The 21,567-nt window shown below is 37.3% G+C and overlaps 1 protein-coding gene across 2 annotated transcripts in view; it reads left to right on the forward strand.

Annotated features, from left to right (window-relative positions):
* Positions 1-16,448, forward strand: part of RYK (receptor like tyrosine kinase) — a 95,456-nt gene extending 79,008 nt beyond the window's left edge. For both annotated transcript variants that reach the window (XM_074371054.1, XM_074371060.1), the window contains exons 14-15: positions 14,039-14,175; positions 15,320-16,448. In XM_074371054.1, coding sequence (XP_074227155.1) covers positions 14,039-14,175; positions 15,320-15,431 — 249 coding nt within the window. In that variant the 3' untranslated portion in view covers positions 15,432-16,448. The remainder of the gene's footprint in view (positions 1-14,038; positions 14,176-15,319) is intronic.
* Positions 16,449-21,567: the final 5,119 nt, after the last annotated feature.

Genomic DNA, 21,567 nt, shown 5'->3' on the forward strand with positions numbered 1-21,567 from the left:
GGCGTATGCAAGGTAGCCAGTAGTGCTGTTTGCTTGCACAGTGGAAACCCCCAAAATATGCATTGCTTAATTTAATGTATTTATCTGTGTAAGTATTCCATTGCATTTTTAAAGTAGTAATAGGAGTTACTCTTTATAACATTTATGATTAGCATATTTCACAGGAACTCCAGAGTAAAAATTAGATGATACATTTCAGCCAATGGGACCTTAGTTAATAACACATCTCTAAGCAGTGTGATCTGCATCTCTTCAGCTGGGTGCACTGCCCTGTATTAGCTGGTAAAGTCCATATAAAGGATACGTGGCTTAGTTAAGCAAATATTTCAAAGTTGTACTTAGAATTAGTTATTTTTATGGTTATGGTAGTTTACAAATTTTCTGAGAGTTCACATATTTTATGTAAGAATCTGCTGCCCATCAGGCTACAGTCACACCAGATACGTTATTGCTATTTGATACTTGACAGCTTTATGTTTAAAAATCACCACAAACTTAATGGTAAGCAACTTAACAGAAGAAATACTTTAAAATTATAATTAGTTTTAGCATGTCTTGGCATAAACTTAGTTGAAATGTCTGTGTGACCCAAGTTCTTCTGAGCTGTACTTAGAACGTGTTGGTGAGAATACCCATTGATTTACATTTAGCATGGTCAACTCCTAAATGTTCATATTTCTCTCCTTTAGATTCTTATAAATTCATTTCCTTAAAAAAATATATTTTCTCCTAGATATCTTTTGCCTTGGATAATTGAGATTGAAAGGAATGGGAACACTGTTCCTATGACTGTGACTATTAGTGTAAAAATCCTGCCTTTCAGTTTTGTGGGATTGAATGTTTTTCGAATTCTTATATTAAAGCATACGTGTTAAAGTTGCTTTTAAACATCTGTATCGAAAATATGTACACATAATCATGCTCTGTACCAATGTTTCCTATATAGATAAAATTGGGGGTTTAAAAAGCTACATTTAATAATCTACTTTTGGACTATAAAACTTTATTCAGAGTCAAATGCAAAATAAGTAATGTAATCCCACTCCCACCAGAATATCTACACATGTAAAATTTGTATTTTAGCTGTTAATGTAGCAACATTAACTGCCTTGGAAGGGACATTTTCTCTGTCTTTAAAAGTCCTTTTGGCATTTCTTTATAGTTAAAAATTCTACTTGATTTGTTTAGAAATATATTAATGTTTTCCATGTTAAAAAAAATACTTGCTTCTCTGGGTTGTGTTTTCAGTTCTTACTGGAAGGATTCAATATTTCACTATGTCAAGATTCTTAATGTTAATATCAGCTTTTAACTGTTGAACTTAGGAAATACGCACAACTAGATTTGACTAGTTATAAATCTCTAATATTATTCTAAGAGATGACGTCATTATGGGCATTCTTAAGACTATCTGGATATTGTTCTTACTCTGTTTTCATCAGATGTGGTACTGCCATAGATTTTTTTGGTGACTTTTCTTTTATTTGGAAATAGATTTCTTGATTTATATCTTCTTTGAATTATTTAGTTGATTATAGTAGCTAACATAATTCTGCTCTTGAGAGACTTATCTTCTCTTAAGAGACTAAATGCAATCAGGAATGTACAATTAAGAGTTTCTTTCTTGGTGGTTTTCTTGCCTTTATAGTATTACATTGTGTTTAAAAAGCATTTTCTTGGGAAAAACAAGCCAAGCAAATAATTTCCATGCTAATCTTATCAGTGTGGTTTGTGGCAATGAAGAGATCCTTTAAGGTATTTGGACAGTTTTTAGGGTGCAGAGAATATGAAAATGTGTTCCTTGACATTTCTTTTGTGAACATTAGAGTTTATCTCTAGAAAGAGGAGGGAACTCTGTAAAGTTATACAGATACTCTGTTTGCAGTAGAATTTGTTAATATTCGTGTTTGCCCAGTGCCATGGAAAGTCACTGCCACAACTCTGAACATACTTGAGCAGAAGAAGCTCACACTTATCATATGCCCGTGAAGAGTAGTCTTCTGAGCTACTGTGGCATCAAAGAGCAATAGTTTTCAGAGAAAGCTTATTTTCATTATTATTGTTTGTTTGTCTTGGGGGGATATTAGGTTTATCTATCTATCTATCTATCTTTCTATTTATTTATTTATTTTAAAGGAGGTACTGGGGATTGAACCCAGAACCTCGTGCATGCTAAGCGTGTACTCTACCACTGAGCTGTACCCTCCCCCGTGAGAATGCTTATTATTTTTAAAGGGACAGAAAACTTTCTATTTTATGCCATTTCTTCATTATTAATTTTAGAATAATACTTAGATTCCCAGTATTTATTTTGTTTCCATTGTGGTTGCAGATATTACACATCAATAATCTTAGGTTTATTTAAATATTAAACTGACATTAAGAAGAATTGATAAAAAGACATTAGGAAAAAGCTGGGGAAGTGAAAAGATCATTCAGACGTTAGTTTAGGAAATAAAGATTTAAAGTTTAATATTAACATTAAGAACATATTGTTTAGTTTTATGAAATAGTATTATTTTAGTAGACCTAATCTTTCCTGGGGATGAGGAATAAATGGATTTACTCTAGGAAAAGTTAGTATCTTTTCAGAGAGACCAATTGCTGTCTTGTGACAGTGTAGTGACCCTCGATGTATTTTCTTTATTTGGCTCTCCTTAAGAACAGATATTTTCCTCAAGAAATCATGTGAACATCTCTTTTCTTCCCTTTCCTACCTTATCCTTATCGTTCTATTTAATATTCCCTTCAAATAGCCCCAGTGTTCTGATGGACCAATGTCTGAGCATCTGGTACAGTGGACAGAAGTACCATAAATAGCAGACATGTGTGATGGCCTGGTAGGTAGGGCTCCAATACTGGCTCTTCTGTCTTTTTAAATCATGGATCCTAGGACAGATACATAGCAGAAGAGGTCTCTTTTCAGTCATGTATGACACTCTGTATCTAAAGATGGCTGATTTTGGAAGTTGAGTTGGCAACATGAACTAAATTTGATACCTGAGGCAATCAGTGCGTTTTATATATAGTCATTATGCACCTGGGTACATTTGTTTAGCTGGAATAAAAAAATATTTGCCACAGTGATAAATATGGAGGATTATTAAGATTTTAGGGTTAATAGTTTACATTGAAGAATTGTTCAGAGGACCCCTTTAAAGGTCACTTGTATGAACTTACTAATTGGATCTTAAATTTTAAATAGTAAAGCTTTTTTAAAGTATCATAATTCTATAGAACATATTTCAGCTGTGGCTATTGGAAAGGCCTAGAAGATATGTGACTGAAAAATTAAAATTCATAGAACATTAAAACTTCAAAAACTGGGCATTTAGAAAGGGATATATACTAATAAAGCCTGTACCATGTTTGCAGCATAGTGTCAGTTTTGGACACTTATGAAAATTTGTTAGTTAATGTTAGTGAAAATTGAGTGAACGCAGGCTTCTACTCCTAAGAATATTCCTGCATGCTGTTTTGATCTTCAAAGTGAACTTTTAATTAAAGGAATTGGTAGGGAAAGATCCAGAATCCTTCCCGTTGGTCTTCAGTTTTCCGGTCCTTAACCTTCCCTCCCCTTTATAGCTTCATATTTTCTACTGTACATTTCTTTATATACATTTCAGCCAATCTGGAATTCCTGCTGGATCCAAACATGCCAGCTACTTTTATGACATTTGATTTGATCTTCTTTGGATCCCCAGAGAACCTTGTATCTACTTAGTGGCACCTATCAAGAATTTTGTGTCTACCTAATGATACCGGTCACTTGCTGCCTTGTATCTTCATGCACAAGTCATCTTTCCCAGAATGGACAGTGGGGAACTCTGCCTTAATTATTTTCCTTTAGCAGGTGTCCCATATTTTACGTATTTACAAAATTGAAGTTGATGTGTGTGGTGTGTCTTTTGGGTCATTTATTGTAAGGCCATTCACAGCCAGCGTTATTAATCTTATCCTTGGAGAGCTATGTACTTGACTGTGTAAAAGCATCCCGAATGGCCTCACCCTGTCCTCTTCTCCTCTCTGTTTCCATACTGAGTCCTCACATTTCTCCTTGTCTCACTCTCACAGACTTCACTTCAGAGATCCCATTTGTTCTCTTGACTTCAGTTGTTATTTATAAGTAAATGATTTATTAATTGACTTTTGTGGCCCAGGGTCTCCCTCTTAACTGTAAGATACGTTGCATAGATGTCTACTTTGCTTTTCTACTCAGGACCCATGATTCTGAAAACTTCAGCTCCAACTTTGATCTGTACTTCTCTTTAGTTCTCCTGTTGCAGTAAGTTCTAAGTCACTACGAAGATACAGCACAATAGAGGACAATAGGCAGAATATCTGGTTTTGGTGGGAAACGTGATTGATGTGGGTGGGGCACGTTGAGTTCAAGATGCTGATGTGTGGAACGTAGGTCTAGAACTCTGGAAAGACACAGAAGCAAGATATTAGAAACTGGGCATCAAGTTCATAAAACTTGTGATTGTATGAACAAGGGAGTGATCTCAGAGGTAGTAAATACAAAGGGAGAAGAAAGCCAAGGGAAGAATATAGGGAATTTTTATTTTTAGTTAGGGAGAAAGGAAAGATAAACAATGAAATAAAACAGAAAGGTAAGAAGAGAATCTGGAGAATGCTGTGTCTTAGAAACCAAGGAAGGAAATAGTTTCAAGGAGATTCTAGTCTATAAAACATATCTGCAGTGGTCAGAAAGGATGAGGAAATCATTGGGCGCTTTTGAACAAGCAGGTTTAGTAAATCATTAGAGATAGATAAAGCACTTGTCAAGGGCTCTGGGAAGTGAGAAAGTGGGGGCGATAAGTAGATTACACTTTGAAGAAGTTCAGCTGTGAAGAGGAGGGTAAGGGTCATAGCTTGATGGAATGGCAGGCTCAAGAGAGGTTTTATTGTGTTGTTTTGTGTTTTATTTTATTGGGTTTGTTTAGTTTGGTTTTTAGGCCAGGGAACAATGGGGAGAAAGAGATTGGACATGTGGTTTTTGGAGGTCCAAGACATGATGGGCGAATGGGCTCAGAAGCCCAGGGAAAGGTATAGTTTGGCACAGGAAGAGGTATACCTCTTGTCTGATACAGGAGTAAAGCAAGAGATAGAAGAGAGAAGACATGAAAGCTCTTGCAGAAGGCTCACTCATTGACCTGTGGGACAACTTCAGGTTGCTGAATTCATGTGTAATTGGGGTTTCTAAAGGGACAAAGTGAAGGTAGGGGGCAGCAATGTAAGAAGACAGTAAACCAATATCTTTAAAGTAGTGTAAGAAAAAACTTGCATAGAATTTTATACTCAGTGAAAGTAGCTTTCAAAATAGAAGGAGAAGTAAAGGAAGTAAAGACTTTTCCAGAAATACAAAAGCTGAAAGAATTCATCACCAGCAGACACACACTATAAGGAAGGTTAAGGTGAGTGGGGAAGGTATAGCTCAAGGGTAAAGGGCATGCTTAGCATGCATGAGGTCGTGGGTTCAGTCCCCAGTACCTTCATTAAAGCAAGCAAGCAAACCTAATTATCCTCCTCCCCTCAACAACAACAACAAAAAGAAATGTTAAAGTCCTTTAGTAATGAGTAATACTAGATGGAAATATGGATCTGTACAAAGCAGCAAGTACCAGAAATGGTAACTGCCTGGTTAAATATACATGGGGTTTTTCTTATTACTTAAATTCTTCTAAAAGATAATTGAACATATTTCAATGCCTCTTTCTCAGTAATTGATAAAATAGAAAATCAGTAAGGATATAGATTTGAATATCAGTACCAACCAACCTTGATCTAATTAACAATTATAGAGCACTCACTGAACAACAGCAGAATGCATATTTTCAGGTGCACATGGAATATTTACTAATGTAGACCATATTCTGGGCAATGAAGTCAATAAATGTAAACATTTTGTTTATACAAAGTAGGGTTTTGTGAACACAGTGGAATTAACTTAGAAATCAAAAATAGGAATCTGGAAAATCCTCAAATATTTAAATAATACACTTCCAAATAACCCATGTATTGACAAAGAAATCAAAGGGAAGTTGCAAAGTATTTAGAATTGAATGAAAACGACACATTTCAAAATTTGGAAGATGCTGCTGAAGAGGGACATATATACTATCAAACATCAATATTAGAAAAGAAGAAAAGTCTCAAATTAGTGATCTTAGTTTTCACCTTAAGAAACTAGAAAAAGAGCAAATTAGACCCCAAGTAAGTAGATGGAAGGAAATAATAAAGATTAGATGGAAGTCAGTGAAATATGAAACCAAAAATAAGAGAAAATCAGTGAAACCAATGCTTAACTCTGAGAGTATCTAATGATAAGTCTTTTGCCAGACTAATCAGGAAAAAAGAAAGAAGTTGCAAATTAACAGTATAATGATTGAGAGAGATTGTATCATAACAGATTCTCACAGCAGTAAGAGAATATTTTGATCAACTTTCTCCAAATAAATTTAGACACGTGGGTGACATAGACAAATTTTTTGGAAAACAAGAATTTTCAAAGCTGACTCAAGAAGTAGATTCTCCAGGGGCAGGATATAGCTCAGCAGTAGAGTGCACACTTAGCATGCAGGAGGTCCTAGGTTCAATTCCCAGTACCACCATTAAAAAAAATAATAATAAAAAATCAATCAATCAATCAATCTAATTACCTCCTGCCCCTTCAAAAATAAATAAAATTTTAAAATAAAATAAATGAATCTATTTTTAAAAGTAGATAATCTATATCTATTTAATAGCTCTATATCTATTTTTAAATGTTAATGAATTTTTAGTTGAAAACCTGCCCAAAAAGAAAATGCTGGGTCCAGAGTGAACTCTAGAGCACTGGTGAATATACCTCCAAACATTTAAGGAAGAAATAATCCAAATTATATACAACTCAGAAACTGGAGGATAGAATACTTTCTCTTATTCTACGAGGTCAGCATTACCTTGAAATACCACTGGACAGAGACTACAGATCATATCCCTCATGATCACGGACACAAGAAGTCTAAAGAAAAGTTTAGAATCCATAGATATATTTAAAAATAATATTATGACCACATTGGCTTTATCCCAAGAATACAAGCTTATTTTATCATTTGAAAATCCAAGCAGTGCAGTTTACTCTTTTAACATACTAAAAAAGAAAAACCAAGTGATCATCTCAGTGGATGCAGAAATAGTATTAAAAACAATCCATTTTAATCCATTAAAAACAATTCATTTCTAATTCCCAAAAATTCCCAGCAGACTAGGAATAGATAAGAACTTCCTCAGTCTGATAAAGGGCATCTAACAACAACAACAACAAAGCCTTATAACAAATAACATACTTAATGCTGAAAGGCTGAATTGTTGTTACCTAGTACCAGTTACAAGACAAGGACACCCACTCTCATCAGTATTGTTCTTAAGGTTCTAGCCAGTGCACTAAGGCAAGAAGAGGAAATAAAAGGCACGAAAATATTGGCTAGGAAAAAGTAACTATTTGTAGACGACATGATTATCTATGAAGAAAATCCAATGTAATATACAAAATAGCTACTAGAACTAACTAGTGAGGTTAGATGGTTAGAAAGATTACAGGATACAAGATCAATTTACAAAATCAGTTGTATTTCTATATATACTAATATAATTCAGAAATTGAAGTTTAAAAAAAACATAAAGCATCATAAAATAAGAAATTCTTAGGAATAAATATGACAAAAATGTGAAAGACCTGTATGATGACTGCTTTAAAACATTGTTGAGAGAAATTAAAGACCTACCTAATGGAGTGGTATTCCTTGTCTGTTGATTAGAAAACTCAGTATTAAGATGCTGGTCCTCTCCAAGTTGATCCATATAGATTCAATATATTCCCAAATAAAATCTTTACAGACTTTTAATTTTTTGGTAGAAGTTCACAGATTGATACAATTGATACAGAAATGCAAAGGCATAGAATAGCCAAAACAGCTTTGAAAAAAGAAACTTGGAGGTCTGATTTCAAATTACAGTAATCAAGACAGTGTAGTGTTGGCATTATGGATAGATTAGTGGAATAGAATAGAGCATCTAAAACTTGACCCACATGTGTATGGACCACTAATTTGCAACAAAAGTGCAAAGGCAAGTCAGTGGTGAAAGGATTACCCTTTAGACAAACGGTCCTCGAGCAATTGGATATCCAGCTACAAAAAATGAACTTTGATTCATACCTTGCTCCATATACAAAAATTAACTCAAATCACAGATCTAAATGCACAACCTAAAACTGTGAAACTTAACAGAAGAGAACAGTAGAAGAAAATCCTTGGAGCTTTGCATTAAGCAAAGATGTCTTAGGTAAGACATCAAATCAAGATCTGAAAAAGAACGAGTTAGATGTTATCAAAATTTAAAACTTGTACTCTTTGAAATAGTATGAAGAGAATGAGAAGACAAGTCACACTCAGAGTATATATTTGCAAATCATGTATCTGATCAAGGACATGACCTGCAGAATATTTAGAGAACTCTCAAAAGTCAGTACAGTTATTTCCCACTTTTCAGAAGTTCACTTTATGCCACTTTGCTTTTGTGAAAGACCTCTGTTAGTAACTGTTTTCACTAACCAGAAGAAATCCAATGAGGATTTTTGGTTTTACAAAAAAAAAAAGTGAAAAGTGAAAAACATTCAAGTGTTTGTTTTGCAGTAGCCATTTATAGGGGTATCTCACACCTTGAGCAGAGAGAATGACTCTACCAAATTCCTTTCCTGGACACTCACTACACTCAGCATCTCAGAATCAAGCTGTCGGAGCTTTGAACTGTATCTGTAAGCATCTGTGGTTTATCTTGATTTTGTGCACATGTTAGCAAGACTGCTGCTTTGCTTTATGCCATTTCAGTCTCCAAAATGTTTCATAAGAATACTTTCAGATAGCAGTGGAAACCTGTGATTAAAAAGCAACCCAATATCAAAATGGGCAGAGTACTTCACCAGTGAAGGCATATAGATGGCAAATAAGGACATGAAAATATGAGCAACATAATTAGTCATTAAGAAAATGGCAAGCTAAAACCACAATGAAATACCATTGCACACCTGTTACTATGGCTAAAATTGAAGGCTGGAGTGTTTGCAAGGTTTTGGAGGAACTAGCTCTCTTACACTGTTGATGGGAATGCAGTACGGTACATTCACTTCAGAAAACAGTTTGGCAGTTTCTTAAAAGTTAAATTGTATATTCTGCATCCAGTCATTTTGCTCCTAGGTAAATGAAAGCATATGTACATAAATGTTCATAGCAGCCTTACTTTTAGTAGTTAAACCTGGAAATAATCCAAATGTCCGTCAACAGGTAAATGGATGAACTGCTGCAGTCATACAATTCAACAGTGAGAAGGGGTGAACTGTTGATACACGCTTACGTCATGGATGAATCGCAGAAGCATTATCCTGTGTGAAAGAAGCTAGGCAAAAAAGTGTAGTTTGAATCTTTCCATTTATGTAAAATTCTAGAAAATGCAGGCTAATGTTAGTGACAGAAAGCAGATTAATGGTTATTTGGGGATAGTAGGGGTGGTGGTGGGGAGGACTGGGAGGAAAGGATTAGAGCTGTTAAAAATCTGTTGCAAGTGATGGATGTGTTCATTATCTTGATTGTGGCAATGGTTTCAGAGGTGTACACATGTCAGAACTTAACCAAATTGAAACAGTTTTTTGTATGTAGGCCATACTACAATAAAAATAAATAAATACTGTGTTTGCTGCCTGACCACCACGGCTAACACATCTAAGACTGGTTCCTAAATTTGCTGGATCTTAAGACCCAGCTGGGACTCTTGTTTAAATAATGGAGTTCTGGGCCTCAGAATTATTTGGGACTCAGGAGTTTATACTTTTAACAAACTCCGCAGATGATTCTTATTGTTACTCAAGTTTGGAAAACACTTGCCCAGATTAAATTAATTGCACTTTGGTCATCTGAACCCATTTCCATATGCGAGAAAGGGCTGTTAGGTTTCTAGGATGAACAGAAAGGCCTAGCCGTGGAACACTTGATGCTTTTACTGTGGTCAAATGAGATCATTTAGAATTGGGCAGAATTTTTTTTCTCATCATATATAATATATTGAGGTCAGCTTTGCATTATAAATTCCCGAAGTAACAGAATGGAAATCTCTGAATACCCCCAACATTATTGACTGTTACATTTAAGAGTGAAAACTCGGGGGTGGTGAAACATCCTGACCTTCTTATTGCCCTCTTTCAAACAACGTCAAATGAGAGGAAATTATAGGTCTGTCTGAATTTTAAATGGTTCAGTTATCAGAAGACTTTGGAGGACAAGTTTTCCACAAATCATCCTTGTGTTGTTTGGTTTTGATTTTTTTTTTATAAGGGTTGGTGAGCCAACATGTAATTAATCACTTTTTTTGTTTGCTTCTAAGGAAGTGAAACTGCAGTATTCCCTTAGGCGTATTCTTTTTTTGGTGTATTACTGCTGCAGTATTTAATACGAGAACCTGAGGTGGGTGCCTAGTGATAATGTGGACAGAACAATGTGAAAGAAGTAATTTTTTAAAGTCAGCTTATGTATGTTATACTGGTATGGTACCTGTATACACTCCGGGTCTCAGTTACCACCAGCATTGCTGTGAAAGTCCCTGACAGTAGAGGTTGTTAGAACGTCCCTTGTCAGTAGATGGGGTTGTTGATCAAGTGGCAGTATCCTCCTGTTACCGGTTCTCATTGTTTCTTCCTCCGGAATCTGGTTTGGATTGATTATGCCTCCCCCCTGCTGCTGACACTATCAGTGAGTAAGAACAGACCTATCTCATCTTGTGAAGGAAGGGTGGGAACACCCTTCCACCCAGTTCACTTCTTTGGGCTCTCTTCCATCTGTGTAGTGAACTACCTTCCCTATGGAATTGGACAATATTTTAAAAACTAAACATTGCATTTACTAATCACTGTCATCATTAAAAGTTCATATAAATTAAAGCTTAAAGGTAGACAAATTACCTGGATGTAAGCATGGACCTTCCTTTACCTCTTATTAATTTGAAATCATTTTTCCATTTTTAAGCAGAATAGAACATTTCCCTTAAACCTATTGGTTTATTCCAATAGGCTCTGTTTCTATGGGGACTTAAAAACTATACATCTGTCTCTGTCTGATTTTTGTCTCTTCCTCCCAAAGCACAGACCTCAAGGGTGGGCATTGCTCTATCAAATGATCACTATTAATGAAAAAGATACTAAGTTCCTAAAGGCTAAACTCTTTGGTCTTAGTATTAAGGATAATGCTGGCTTCAAAATGAATTGAGAAGTGTTCCCTCCTCTGTTTTTTCTGGAGTTTGTGTAGGATTGTACTGTGGTTTGAATTTTGTTCCCCCCAAAGATAGGTTGAAACCCAGAGCCCCATACCTCAAAATGTGACTTTATTTGGAAACAGGGTCATGGCAGGTATAATGTTAAGATGAAGTCATAATCAATTAAGGTAGACCTTAATCCAGTATGACTAATACCATTATAAAAAGAGACACTGGCATGCAAGGGGAGGATGTTGTGTGCACACAGGTGGAGATTGAAGTGCTGCAGCTGCAAATCAAGGAACAGCAAGGATTGCTGGCATTCAGACCACCCAAAGCTATCGAGGGGCAAGGAAGGATTCTCCCCTGCAGGTTTCAGAGGGAGCATAGCCCCGCTGACACCTTGATTTGGGGGTTCTAGCCTCCAGAGCTGTGAGGCAGATACCACTGTTTAAGTCACCCAGTTTGTGGTACTTCGTTCTGGCAGCTCTAGGAAGCTCATCCAGATTTGTATTATTTTTTTCCTTTCAAGTTTGATAGAATTCACCCATTGTAACTGTTTGGATGCTGAGTTTTCTTTGTGGAAAGATTTTTGATTATGAACTCAGTTTGTTTAGGGATAACTTGGTTTGTTTGTTTGTTTGTTTGTTTGTTTGTTTGTTTGTTTGTTTTATTGGAGGTACTGGGAATTGAACCCAGGACCTCACGCATGCTGGGCAGGCGCTCTGTCACTGAGCTATACCCTCCTCCCGAACTCAGTTTCTTTAAAAGATTGTGGGCTGTATAGATTTTCTGTTCCTTTGTGTATTTTGGTAATATGTGTATTTCAAGAAATTTGGTCGTTTCATCAAAGATATTGAATTTATTGGCATAAAGTTGAGTTCAAAATATTTTTTGATGTCTAGAGGATCTGTAAAAATGTTTCCTCTTTTATTCCTCATACTGGTTATTTGTGTCTTTTTATTTTCTTTAATCCATCTAGCTTAGTGTTTCTCAACTGGGGGCAATTTTGCCTGCCCCCACCCCCCACCCTGGGGTGACATTTGACAATATCTGGGGGCATTTTCAGTTATCACAACTGGGGGCATCTAGCAAATAGAGGCCAGGGATCCTGCCATGCACAAGACAGCCTCTCGCAACAGAGTTATCCAGCCCACAATGTCAGTAGTGCTGAAGTTGGGAAACCTGTTCTAGGGTTTACAATGTAGACCTTCTACTTTTAAATAATATATCACCTCGTGTTTCATACAAGCAGCTTCCAGTGCTGTATTTCCATTCACCCCCTTCCTTTATGCTGTTTATGGGCATATATTTTACTTCCATATATATTATAAACCCCACAATACATTGTTACTGGTTTTGCTTTAAATAATCTATTAAGAAAATGAGGAAAAAATATGTAGTTGTTATTCATATGTTTTCAGCACTCTTCATTCTTTGTGCAGATCCAAATTCCCAGTGACATCCTCTCAGCTTTTGTTTCTCTGAAAAACTATATTTTGCCTTAATTTTTCAAGTGTATTTTAGCTTAGTATAGAATTCTTCATTGATAGTTTTAAAGATGTTGTAAAAGATACTCATTCCATTGTTTTCTTATTTGCATAGATTATAATAAATAAAGCTGTTGTTCACTGATATAAGGCTTTAAAAATCTGTATACTTTAGATAGTATTTCTGGATTTCGTTATTATTAAAAATAATAACTTAAAATTTAATGCATTGTGCTTAGATTTTATAAACAGACTTTGTTCTTGTGTATTTTTCCTCTTTTTTCCCTTAAAATTTTTTTTTATTTTTCCCCCCTTCATCTTTTATAATAAAAAGTGGTTTTTTGGGCAAGTTACTTTTCTGAGCCTCAGTTTCCTCACCTGTAAAATTGAGCTGCCAATGATTCTCGTAGGTTTTTTTGTGAAAGTTAAATGAGACATCCGTATGATGTCTAGAACTTAAAAGGATTCATAAACACGATAGCATGTACACAGGTATCTTCCTCCTTATCCACCTTCAGCTCCTCTGACCTCAGGGTTCACGCTTGTCAGCAGAGCAGCGGAAGTCCCCAGTCTGAGTCCTTCCTGGCCACATGGCAGCAGCTCTTTGTAGACGCATTGCCTGCTGTCCACACACTCCCCAGAAGCCGCAGCCAAAAGGAGGAGCCCTGGTTGGACCATGAAGGAGCACTGTTGACACTGCTTATGATTTCTGCCCCTACTAGTAGTTTTACATGTTGATTTTAATAAATCTGATCTTTTACTCAAGCGAGGTTGGAAGATACTCTTTCAGGACACTCTCATCTGTTAATTTAAATTATTTGAATATAGTAAAAATCTATGTTGTCTTTTACATAATTTGCATATTTCACTTATTCAAGATGCTCTTCCCTTTAACTAGGCTAAAGTTATATTCATTTTTCACTTCTCAAAATGCAGACTAGCTACACTATTTAAAGCAACACATTTTCATATTATGAAAATTGTAGACGTAATTAACAGTTTTGGTTAGTGGGGCTTGTAATCAGCAGTAAAACAATTCTTTCCAATGGCTCTAATTACCTGAGAACATACAATAAAGACATTTACATTAAAGGACGCATTCATTAAAATGTTCTTTTCTGTCCAAGCAAGAGACTAACTAGGTATGGTAGACTTCTTTTTGTAAATGATATTTTGCTTTCTTTAAGAGTTGGTTGATCTGCTATTTTGGGTGCATGACGACTGTTTTAATTGTCCCCTCATGGTGACACTGCTCTTCTTCTCAGTGGGCCTTTGGAGTGACACTGTGGGAGCTCATGACTCTAGGCCAAACGCCCTACGTGGACATCGACCCATTTGAGATGGCCGCATACCTGAAAGATGGTTACCGAATAGCCCAGCCGATAAACTGTCCTGATGAACTGTAAGTTTTTCTGAGCTTGAAGACATGGGTTTCATTCCACTTGCAGTGTTGGGATAAAAGAAGGGATGTCCACACTCATGCAGAGACTTTCCTTTTGAGAATAATGCCTCTTTGGACTTGAGTTAGACCCTAGTAGAGAACCGCAAAGGCGTCCAGACTCATTCGCCCTTAACGCACTTGACACTAGGACTTTTTGCGTCTCGTATTTATAGGGATTAATCTAATCCAAGAAACTAACGTACACGGTGAGGAAACACTGAATGCTCTGTCGGTTATTCTTTTTAGAGTGAGGACTTGACTTTTACTTAAACAGCCTTCAGAACATCCTTAGTTACAAAGAGCCTTTCTTGTTGCCATCTTACCTTGCCAGCTGTTGTCAGTTGATAGACGTTTAAGGAAGATGTTCTGGCTGGTGAGTGAGGTAGTTCTGTTCCCTGCTTCTATCACATAGCTGGTCTTCCCATATAATGGTATTGGAGTGGGTAGGAGGCTGTTTAAGGGTGATTGAGTGCACAGATGAATGTGGCCTCAGTTCCAGAATCCCCTGAAATTTTTTATACCATAGTGAGGTGGCAGCTTTTACACTGATTTCACTGTAGATCCAAGGTTCTTACAGCTTAAACTTCCTCTTCCTCCAAATTCTTTCTCTCAGAACTTAAATACTTTGACCCTTGAACAATGAGAGTTTGAACTGTGTGGGTCCACTTATATGTTGATTTCTTCCAGTGGTAAATACTATAGTACTAACACAGCCCACAGCTGGTTGAAACTGCAGATGTGTAGGAACTGGGGGTACAGAGGGCTGACTGTAAGTTATAGGGAGATCTTGGGCACCCTGACCCCCGTGTCAACTGTGCAGGATAACACAGGTTATTATTTTGACTGTGTTTTAGGTAGTTACATAAAATCTCTATTTGCTGATATATTTTGACATGTTCTCATGAAGAATTGAAGTTTACACATAAAATCCAGATAACTCATTTTAAGCTTCTTTTCATTTTAGAGCTGCCAGTAGATGGTAATACTTAGTATGTCATCCTCTCCACACCCACATTTAGACAGAAAACATAACTAGTGTCAAATTGATCAAAAGTAAGAAGTGCTGTATCAGTACTAGCCAAATGTTCCGTTTTTGTCACTGCAGATTTGCTGTGATGGCTTGTTGCTGGGCCTTAGATCCGGAGGAGAGGCCCAAGTTCCAGCAGCTGGTGCAGTGTCTCACAGAGTTCCACGCGGCCCTGGGGGCCTATGTCTGACTGTCTCTCGCAGTCCCACAGCATCAGGAGAAAGGTGCCTGTCGGGGCTCACTTGGAGCCAGTCACGGATGCTTCGTACATCACACAGCGCCAGCAGAAGCACATTTGTCTTCCAGAACACCGTGCCTTAGGAATGCTTTAGAATCTGAACTTTTTAATATAGACTTAATAATGTGGAATATTTTCTAGGTATCACTTTTATTAGGTTGAACTGAAAAGGGTTTTGTAAATTTTTTGGCCAAAAATGTTTTTTAAGCATACTTAACTTTGGACTAGGGGTACATTCTTACAAAATAAATAAACAGTTTTTAAAATTGTTTAAATACAGATATCTGGAATAGCTATCTTAGTGCCAACTGCTTTTTATTTTTTGACTTCATCAAGGTAATGTAGGTGATTCACCTTTAAAGTTTTGTTGTGGTTTTTTTTTTTTTAATATTTATCACTAGTCTTGGGAATGGTTTGTCTTCAAGATGCAGCTTTTTCTTAGGAAAAGAAAAACAGAAAAAGAGGTTGGTTTGTCTTGTACAGGAAAAGGCAATATTAGAGGAAGAAAACTTAAAGAAAATCTAGAGGAAAAAATACTTATTAGAAACAGAAACTGCCCTTTTATGGGAAATTGTTTCTTTTTTATTTTTTTTAATGAAAAGGAGTTCTGCTTTTTTATTTTGGGAGAAGTAGGAGCTGAGTTCACTGAAACATCTTAAATTTGGCAGAAATTAGCGGTTCTGTGAGCCAGAAGTGGATTTGAGGCAGATCAGTAGTAAACAGTGGTGATTTTATTTATTTTTACTCTCTGGAAAAGGAGATAACACAATTGCAGAAACTGAAATCACGTTTCTAAGGTGAAGAATCCCATTTATTGCACCTAGAACAGTGCTATGCACAGAATGGGTGCTTGAGTTGTTGTGGGGAAAAAATGTAAACTGGTACATTTCGTGCTTATCTTCAAGGCTGGCTTAAGTATAAATTTGTTTTTTTTAAACACTTGAAAATTAAAGAATTTGTTTTATATTATGACAGTATTGAAAATATTGTTCATAATGAATGATTGGTTGTGTCTGGTAAGTCTTTGAACATGCAACAGCTAGATGTCCCTGTTCCATTTCATGGGTGTCTCGCTCAGGCTCCCAATCCCTAACACGAATAATATAGCTGACTCTGCTCAGTCTCCAGGTTCTAATAAAAAGTTGAGATTATTATTACCAGAAAGTATTACAACACTGAAACTTTCTCCAGAGCTGTTAAATTCAGGGAATGTATGTATCTATGCTTGTTCTAGTTGACCTAAGGCAGAGTTGAGTGGGCCTCTTAAATAGCTAGGCCTGATGGTGCTTGCCTCTGCTCCCATCCTCACAGGGACGTAGGACAGAATACACAGCAGTAGAAGGCTCTTGCTGTTCTTAAAAGAGCTTTATGAATCAGCAGCCCATCTGGGAAAATAGCCCACACAGTATGTGCTCTGCCCCAAGCAGACCAAGAACATGATTTTTTTGTGTGCCGTTTGTTAACACTGGTTCTTTGGTTTTATGAAATACTCAGCTCTGTGAAGGGCCAGCTTTTTTTAAAGTTCTTTGAACTATCTGTAAGTTAGATGTTTTTGTTCACAACCTGCAATCTTCGAAGGCATTTAATCAACAAGTATTGATTTAGCATCTATTATGTACTAGGCACATGGAGTGAGCGGTTCAACTCTAGCATCCCTTCCAACGTTCATTGCATTTTTTAATGGTGTGTAGGTTTGTGCATTGTTTAGAAATAATAGTTCTGTACACAAGATCAGTTCAGAGAAAACAGCACTGTCATCGACTTTTGTCCCAAATTAGCAGGTAGTGAGAGGTGCTCTCAGTTTGCCTGGATGTGTGGTGCCTTCAACCATATCTCTTTGTTAGTAAGGCATTTTATTTTATGGTTTAAGACTCTACACAGATTTTTCTCGTTGAACTACTTGGAGTCATTGACTTCGATGAAAAGAGCATGATTTCCATGGTTATAAGATTTCCATGGCAGGTCTTATTCCAGTGGTTTGTGAATATCACTGGACAGATTTTGTAGAAGATGTAATTTTTATAGGAAAGAAGCAAATTGACAAAGCACTGATGTGTTATAAGTTGGCTCTAGTAACCAGGAACTGTATTATAGTTTGTCCTTTCCTGTAACACCCCCACTGTAGGAAAATTGTATTTATAGAAGCATGGAGGATTGGGTTATTCTTTCAGTATATATTTATTGATTGTCTACTGTATGTCTGCCTCTCAAGATACGAGGGAACAAGACAGATGATGTTCCTCCCTTTCTAGGCCTTACATTCTAGTTAAAAGAGGCAGATAAAGAATGTAAGTAAGATTTTGGTAAGTGCTATTTTAAACAAATATAGATGGTATCACAGAAAATAACTTTGGATGTAATATTTAGTCAGGCTTCTTTGAGCAGGTGGCATTTGAGCTGAGATCTGAATGACACAAAGCCAGCTAAGAGAAGATCCAGGCAAGAGAGACATGATTGCAGAAGCTGTAAAGCAGGAACAAGCTGGCCTCCCTTCCTGTCCATCCTCCAGCCGCTGCTGCTGGAACAAGGGAACAGAAGCCATTGTGGCTGGAATGTAGTCAGAGAAGAGTCTGAGAGACACAGAAACAGACGGGGGCATTGTAGGCCATGGGGCACATTTACATTTATTCTAGACACAATGGAATTTCATTCGAGGATTTGGATTTTTTAAATAAGGGGGTAACATGATCTAATTTGTCATTTTAAAGAGATCAGATTGTAGGGAGGCGAGAGTGGAAGTAATGAGACTATAAGAAACTATTGCATAGTTTAAGGAAGGAAAAATAGTGGTTTTGGACCAATTCAGGTAGTACAAGAGATTGGAAGGGGCAGATTGGATCTGGATCCATTGGATGTGGGGTTGGGGGTGGGTGGAGAAGGAAAGAGAGTGATCAGGAGTGACTAGTTGATTTGGAGCTTGAACATCTGGCTGTGTAGCCACACTGTATACAGAGATGGAAAATCTCTAGGAGGAACAGAAGTTTGCTTTGGCAGCGGAAATCAGTAATTTGTTGTAAGCCATGTTTGAGACGCCAATTGGTCAGCCTCTAAGTGGGGATTTTGAGTAGATAGATGAGAATCTGCAGCTCAGGGAAGTGGTCTCATTGAACATGTGAGTGTTGGAGTATAACATATAAACCATATTTAAAGCCACAGTATTGGGTGAACTTGCTTCAGGAGAGAGTATAGATGGAAAAGAGGTCCTGGGCTTGAGTCCTGAGCACTCCAGCTTTTAATGGTCTAGTGAAGGAAGAAGAAATAACAACAACAGCAGAAGACTGAGAGGAAGACACAGTGTTTGGAAAAAGCAACAACAAAAAAGGAAAATGAGGTGTCATGGAAGCCCAGGGAAGAAAGTATTTCAAAGTGGAGGAAGAATCCTGTGTGGGACTTGGCTAATTAAGAAGCCGCAGGGACTGGAGCACGTTGCAGTGCAGATACTGGGTGGGGAAGTGGAGACCCTGCTGCAGTCAGGGCTGTTGAACGTTTTGCTGTGAAGGGAAACGGAGCAGTAACTCGGGGAGGGGAAAGAAGTATTGGGGGAGGGGGAACAGGCGGCACAGGGCATGTGTGTTTTCCTGGTGGAAATACGGTACCAGGAAGTGTTTCACTGGTGATAGGAATGATTGAGCAGAGGGAGAAAAATCCCCTTTGGGTGTGGAACAATCTTAGTTCTTGTCATTTGGTCTACAAGCATGGAAGCTGCTCTGCAGTCTCTCTTGTTGTGGTAAACGTTATTTCTTTTATATTGGAAGAAAATGTGAGGGTAAAGGGAGGTGATGCATGGAACTTTACACATTCCCATTATATGAAAACCTGCCTCTGTTGAGTTCACTTCCTGAGGACTTCAGACCCGCCACGGCCTCGCTCATCATCATCTTTTGCCCCATTGCCCTGCAGTTTCCTTGGTCCTTACCCCACCTACCCAGCCTCTGTAATACTTCCTAAAACTGAGTTGCCCAGGAGGCTCCCCCAGCACCTCACCCTGCTCCTCCAGTCTCCATAGTTGCTTTTCAGCCTCGTTCCCTGGGTTTGCACTCTTGACAACTGCTGAGATGGTGGCTTATTTTTACCACTTGGCTGTGTGCATCCCTTGAGGATAGGAACTTGTGTTTCGCTCAGATCTAAATCTTATTTGCTGAATTAGTGCTGACACATGATAGGGTTGAATATTTAATGAATTGGTAAGTAAAAATACATAAATTTGCACATGAGAGCAATTAGGCTTTTTAAAAAATGCCAATTCCATAAAGCATTATCTCCTATTTAAAATACTGAGATATTTATGTTCAAATTTGAAGAGTTGAAGTTTTATGCAATGTGTTACCAATAAGCATGAAATAAAAAGACAGATTGGTAGATAAGACCATATTCCACCCCATCCCACTGGCTTAAGCACCCCCCATCCACACCTTCCCAGCCACCATTTTAACTCTTTGATCGTAGGAACAATTAGCCCAATTGCAAATTCTGTTTCATATTTCTGTAAAGTCAACTTCAGAGTTATCCATGAAAATAATTACCCCATGTTCATTGACTTGTGTGGCAGACTTTTCCAGGTCCCCCATGCCCTTCACCCCCATACCATACAGTTAAAGGAAGTGATATAATTTATGGGGCTAGAAAAGAAAAATGTAAACAGTTGCTTGTTAAGTTAAAATTTCTGTTTCCACATTTATTTTTGTCCTTAATATTTCAGAATATTACTGAACTTCATTCTCTGGGATACATGAACATCCTGCATAAAAGTACGTACATTTTCTGTATGAATAGACTGGAAGTGGGCCTTTGTCAGGGTTAAGGTTAATCAGGCCTAGAGGGCTTAACCCTAAAGGAATAATTGTTAAAAACTCATTAAAAAAAAAAAAAAGAAGAAATAGGAATTGATGATACTTGAAATTATTCCTCTTTGAGCAAATAATATCATGCCATTTGCTCATAATTGATATGTCAGTATTTTAAACTAAAGCATTTTTTAGTGATTTGTTTTTAGAGAGGTGTAAGAGCTCCCTTGGGAATATACAAAAATTGGGGAAAACATACATAGTTTGACAATAAAGTAATTACTTACCCTTTAAAAAAGAAATTAAGGCTGACTCCGTGGTGTCTTATACTACGTTTGTAATCAACTTTTTTGCATCTTTCTGAGTCTTTTTCCGTTTGCCTTCTTGGCTCCAAGAATGAGCACAGGCTGATATTAGATAGGCGTGTGCCATTAGGCATTGCATTTGGCTGCAAGTTACAGAAATACAGCTATAATCACTTAACGAGACACAGTTTTATTTTTCTCCCATAACAAATCCAGAGAGAGACAAATCAGGGCTGGTGCAGTGATCCCAGGACACCATCCGTTACCCATGACCTCCATTTTTGCTGCTCTCTCGTCTCTAACATACTTTTGTTCTGAGACCCCACCAAGGCCTAGATTTTTACAAGATAGGAAGATGAGAGAAGGATGAAAGGCAAAAGGCATGAGTTTGCTGGCTTTTTGTTTGTTTTTTTAATGAGGAAACAACTTTTCCACAGTATACTTCCACCAGCATCTGACTGGCCAGAAATACAGCACGTGGGTACCTCTGCAGTCAGGCATCTTGGGAGATGAGGTTTGTTGGATTTCTTTCAACAGCTTTGTTCACACATCACCCATTCAAACTTTACAGCTCAGTGATTTTCAAATTCATCGGGTTGTTCAGCCATCACCACAACTGAATTCATTTTTACTATCATCACAAAAAGAAGCCTTGTACCCATTAGGAGCCATTCCTAATCCCATTGCCACCCCTGCTCTAGGCAGCCACAAGCCTACTTTCTGTTTCTCTAGATTTGCCTATCCTGGGACTTTCATACAAGTGGAATCATACAGTGCGTGGCCTTCAGCTTCTTTCCCCTAGCGTCACATTGTTGAGGTTCATCTGTGTTGTAGCATGTATCAGTACTTTATTCCTTTTAATTGCCCAGTTTTCCACTGTAATGGATACATACTGTTCATTCACCAGTGTATACACATTCGAGGAAACTTTTTAGTTGAGCACATTCTTACCTTGGATAAAATTGGGCTTCCATTGGTAAGAAAGTAGGGATGGCCATT

This window comes from Camelus bactrianus, chromosome 1 (genome assembly GCF_048773025.1).
Source record: "Camelus bactrianus isolate YW-2024 breed Bactrian camel chromosome 1, ASM4877302v1, whole genome shotgun sequence".
NCBI classification, from domain to species: domain Eukaryota; kingdom Metazoa; phylum Chordata; class Mammalia; order Artiodactyla; family Camelidae; genus Camelus; species Camelus bactrianus.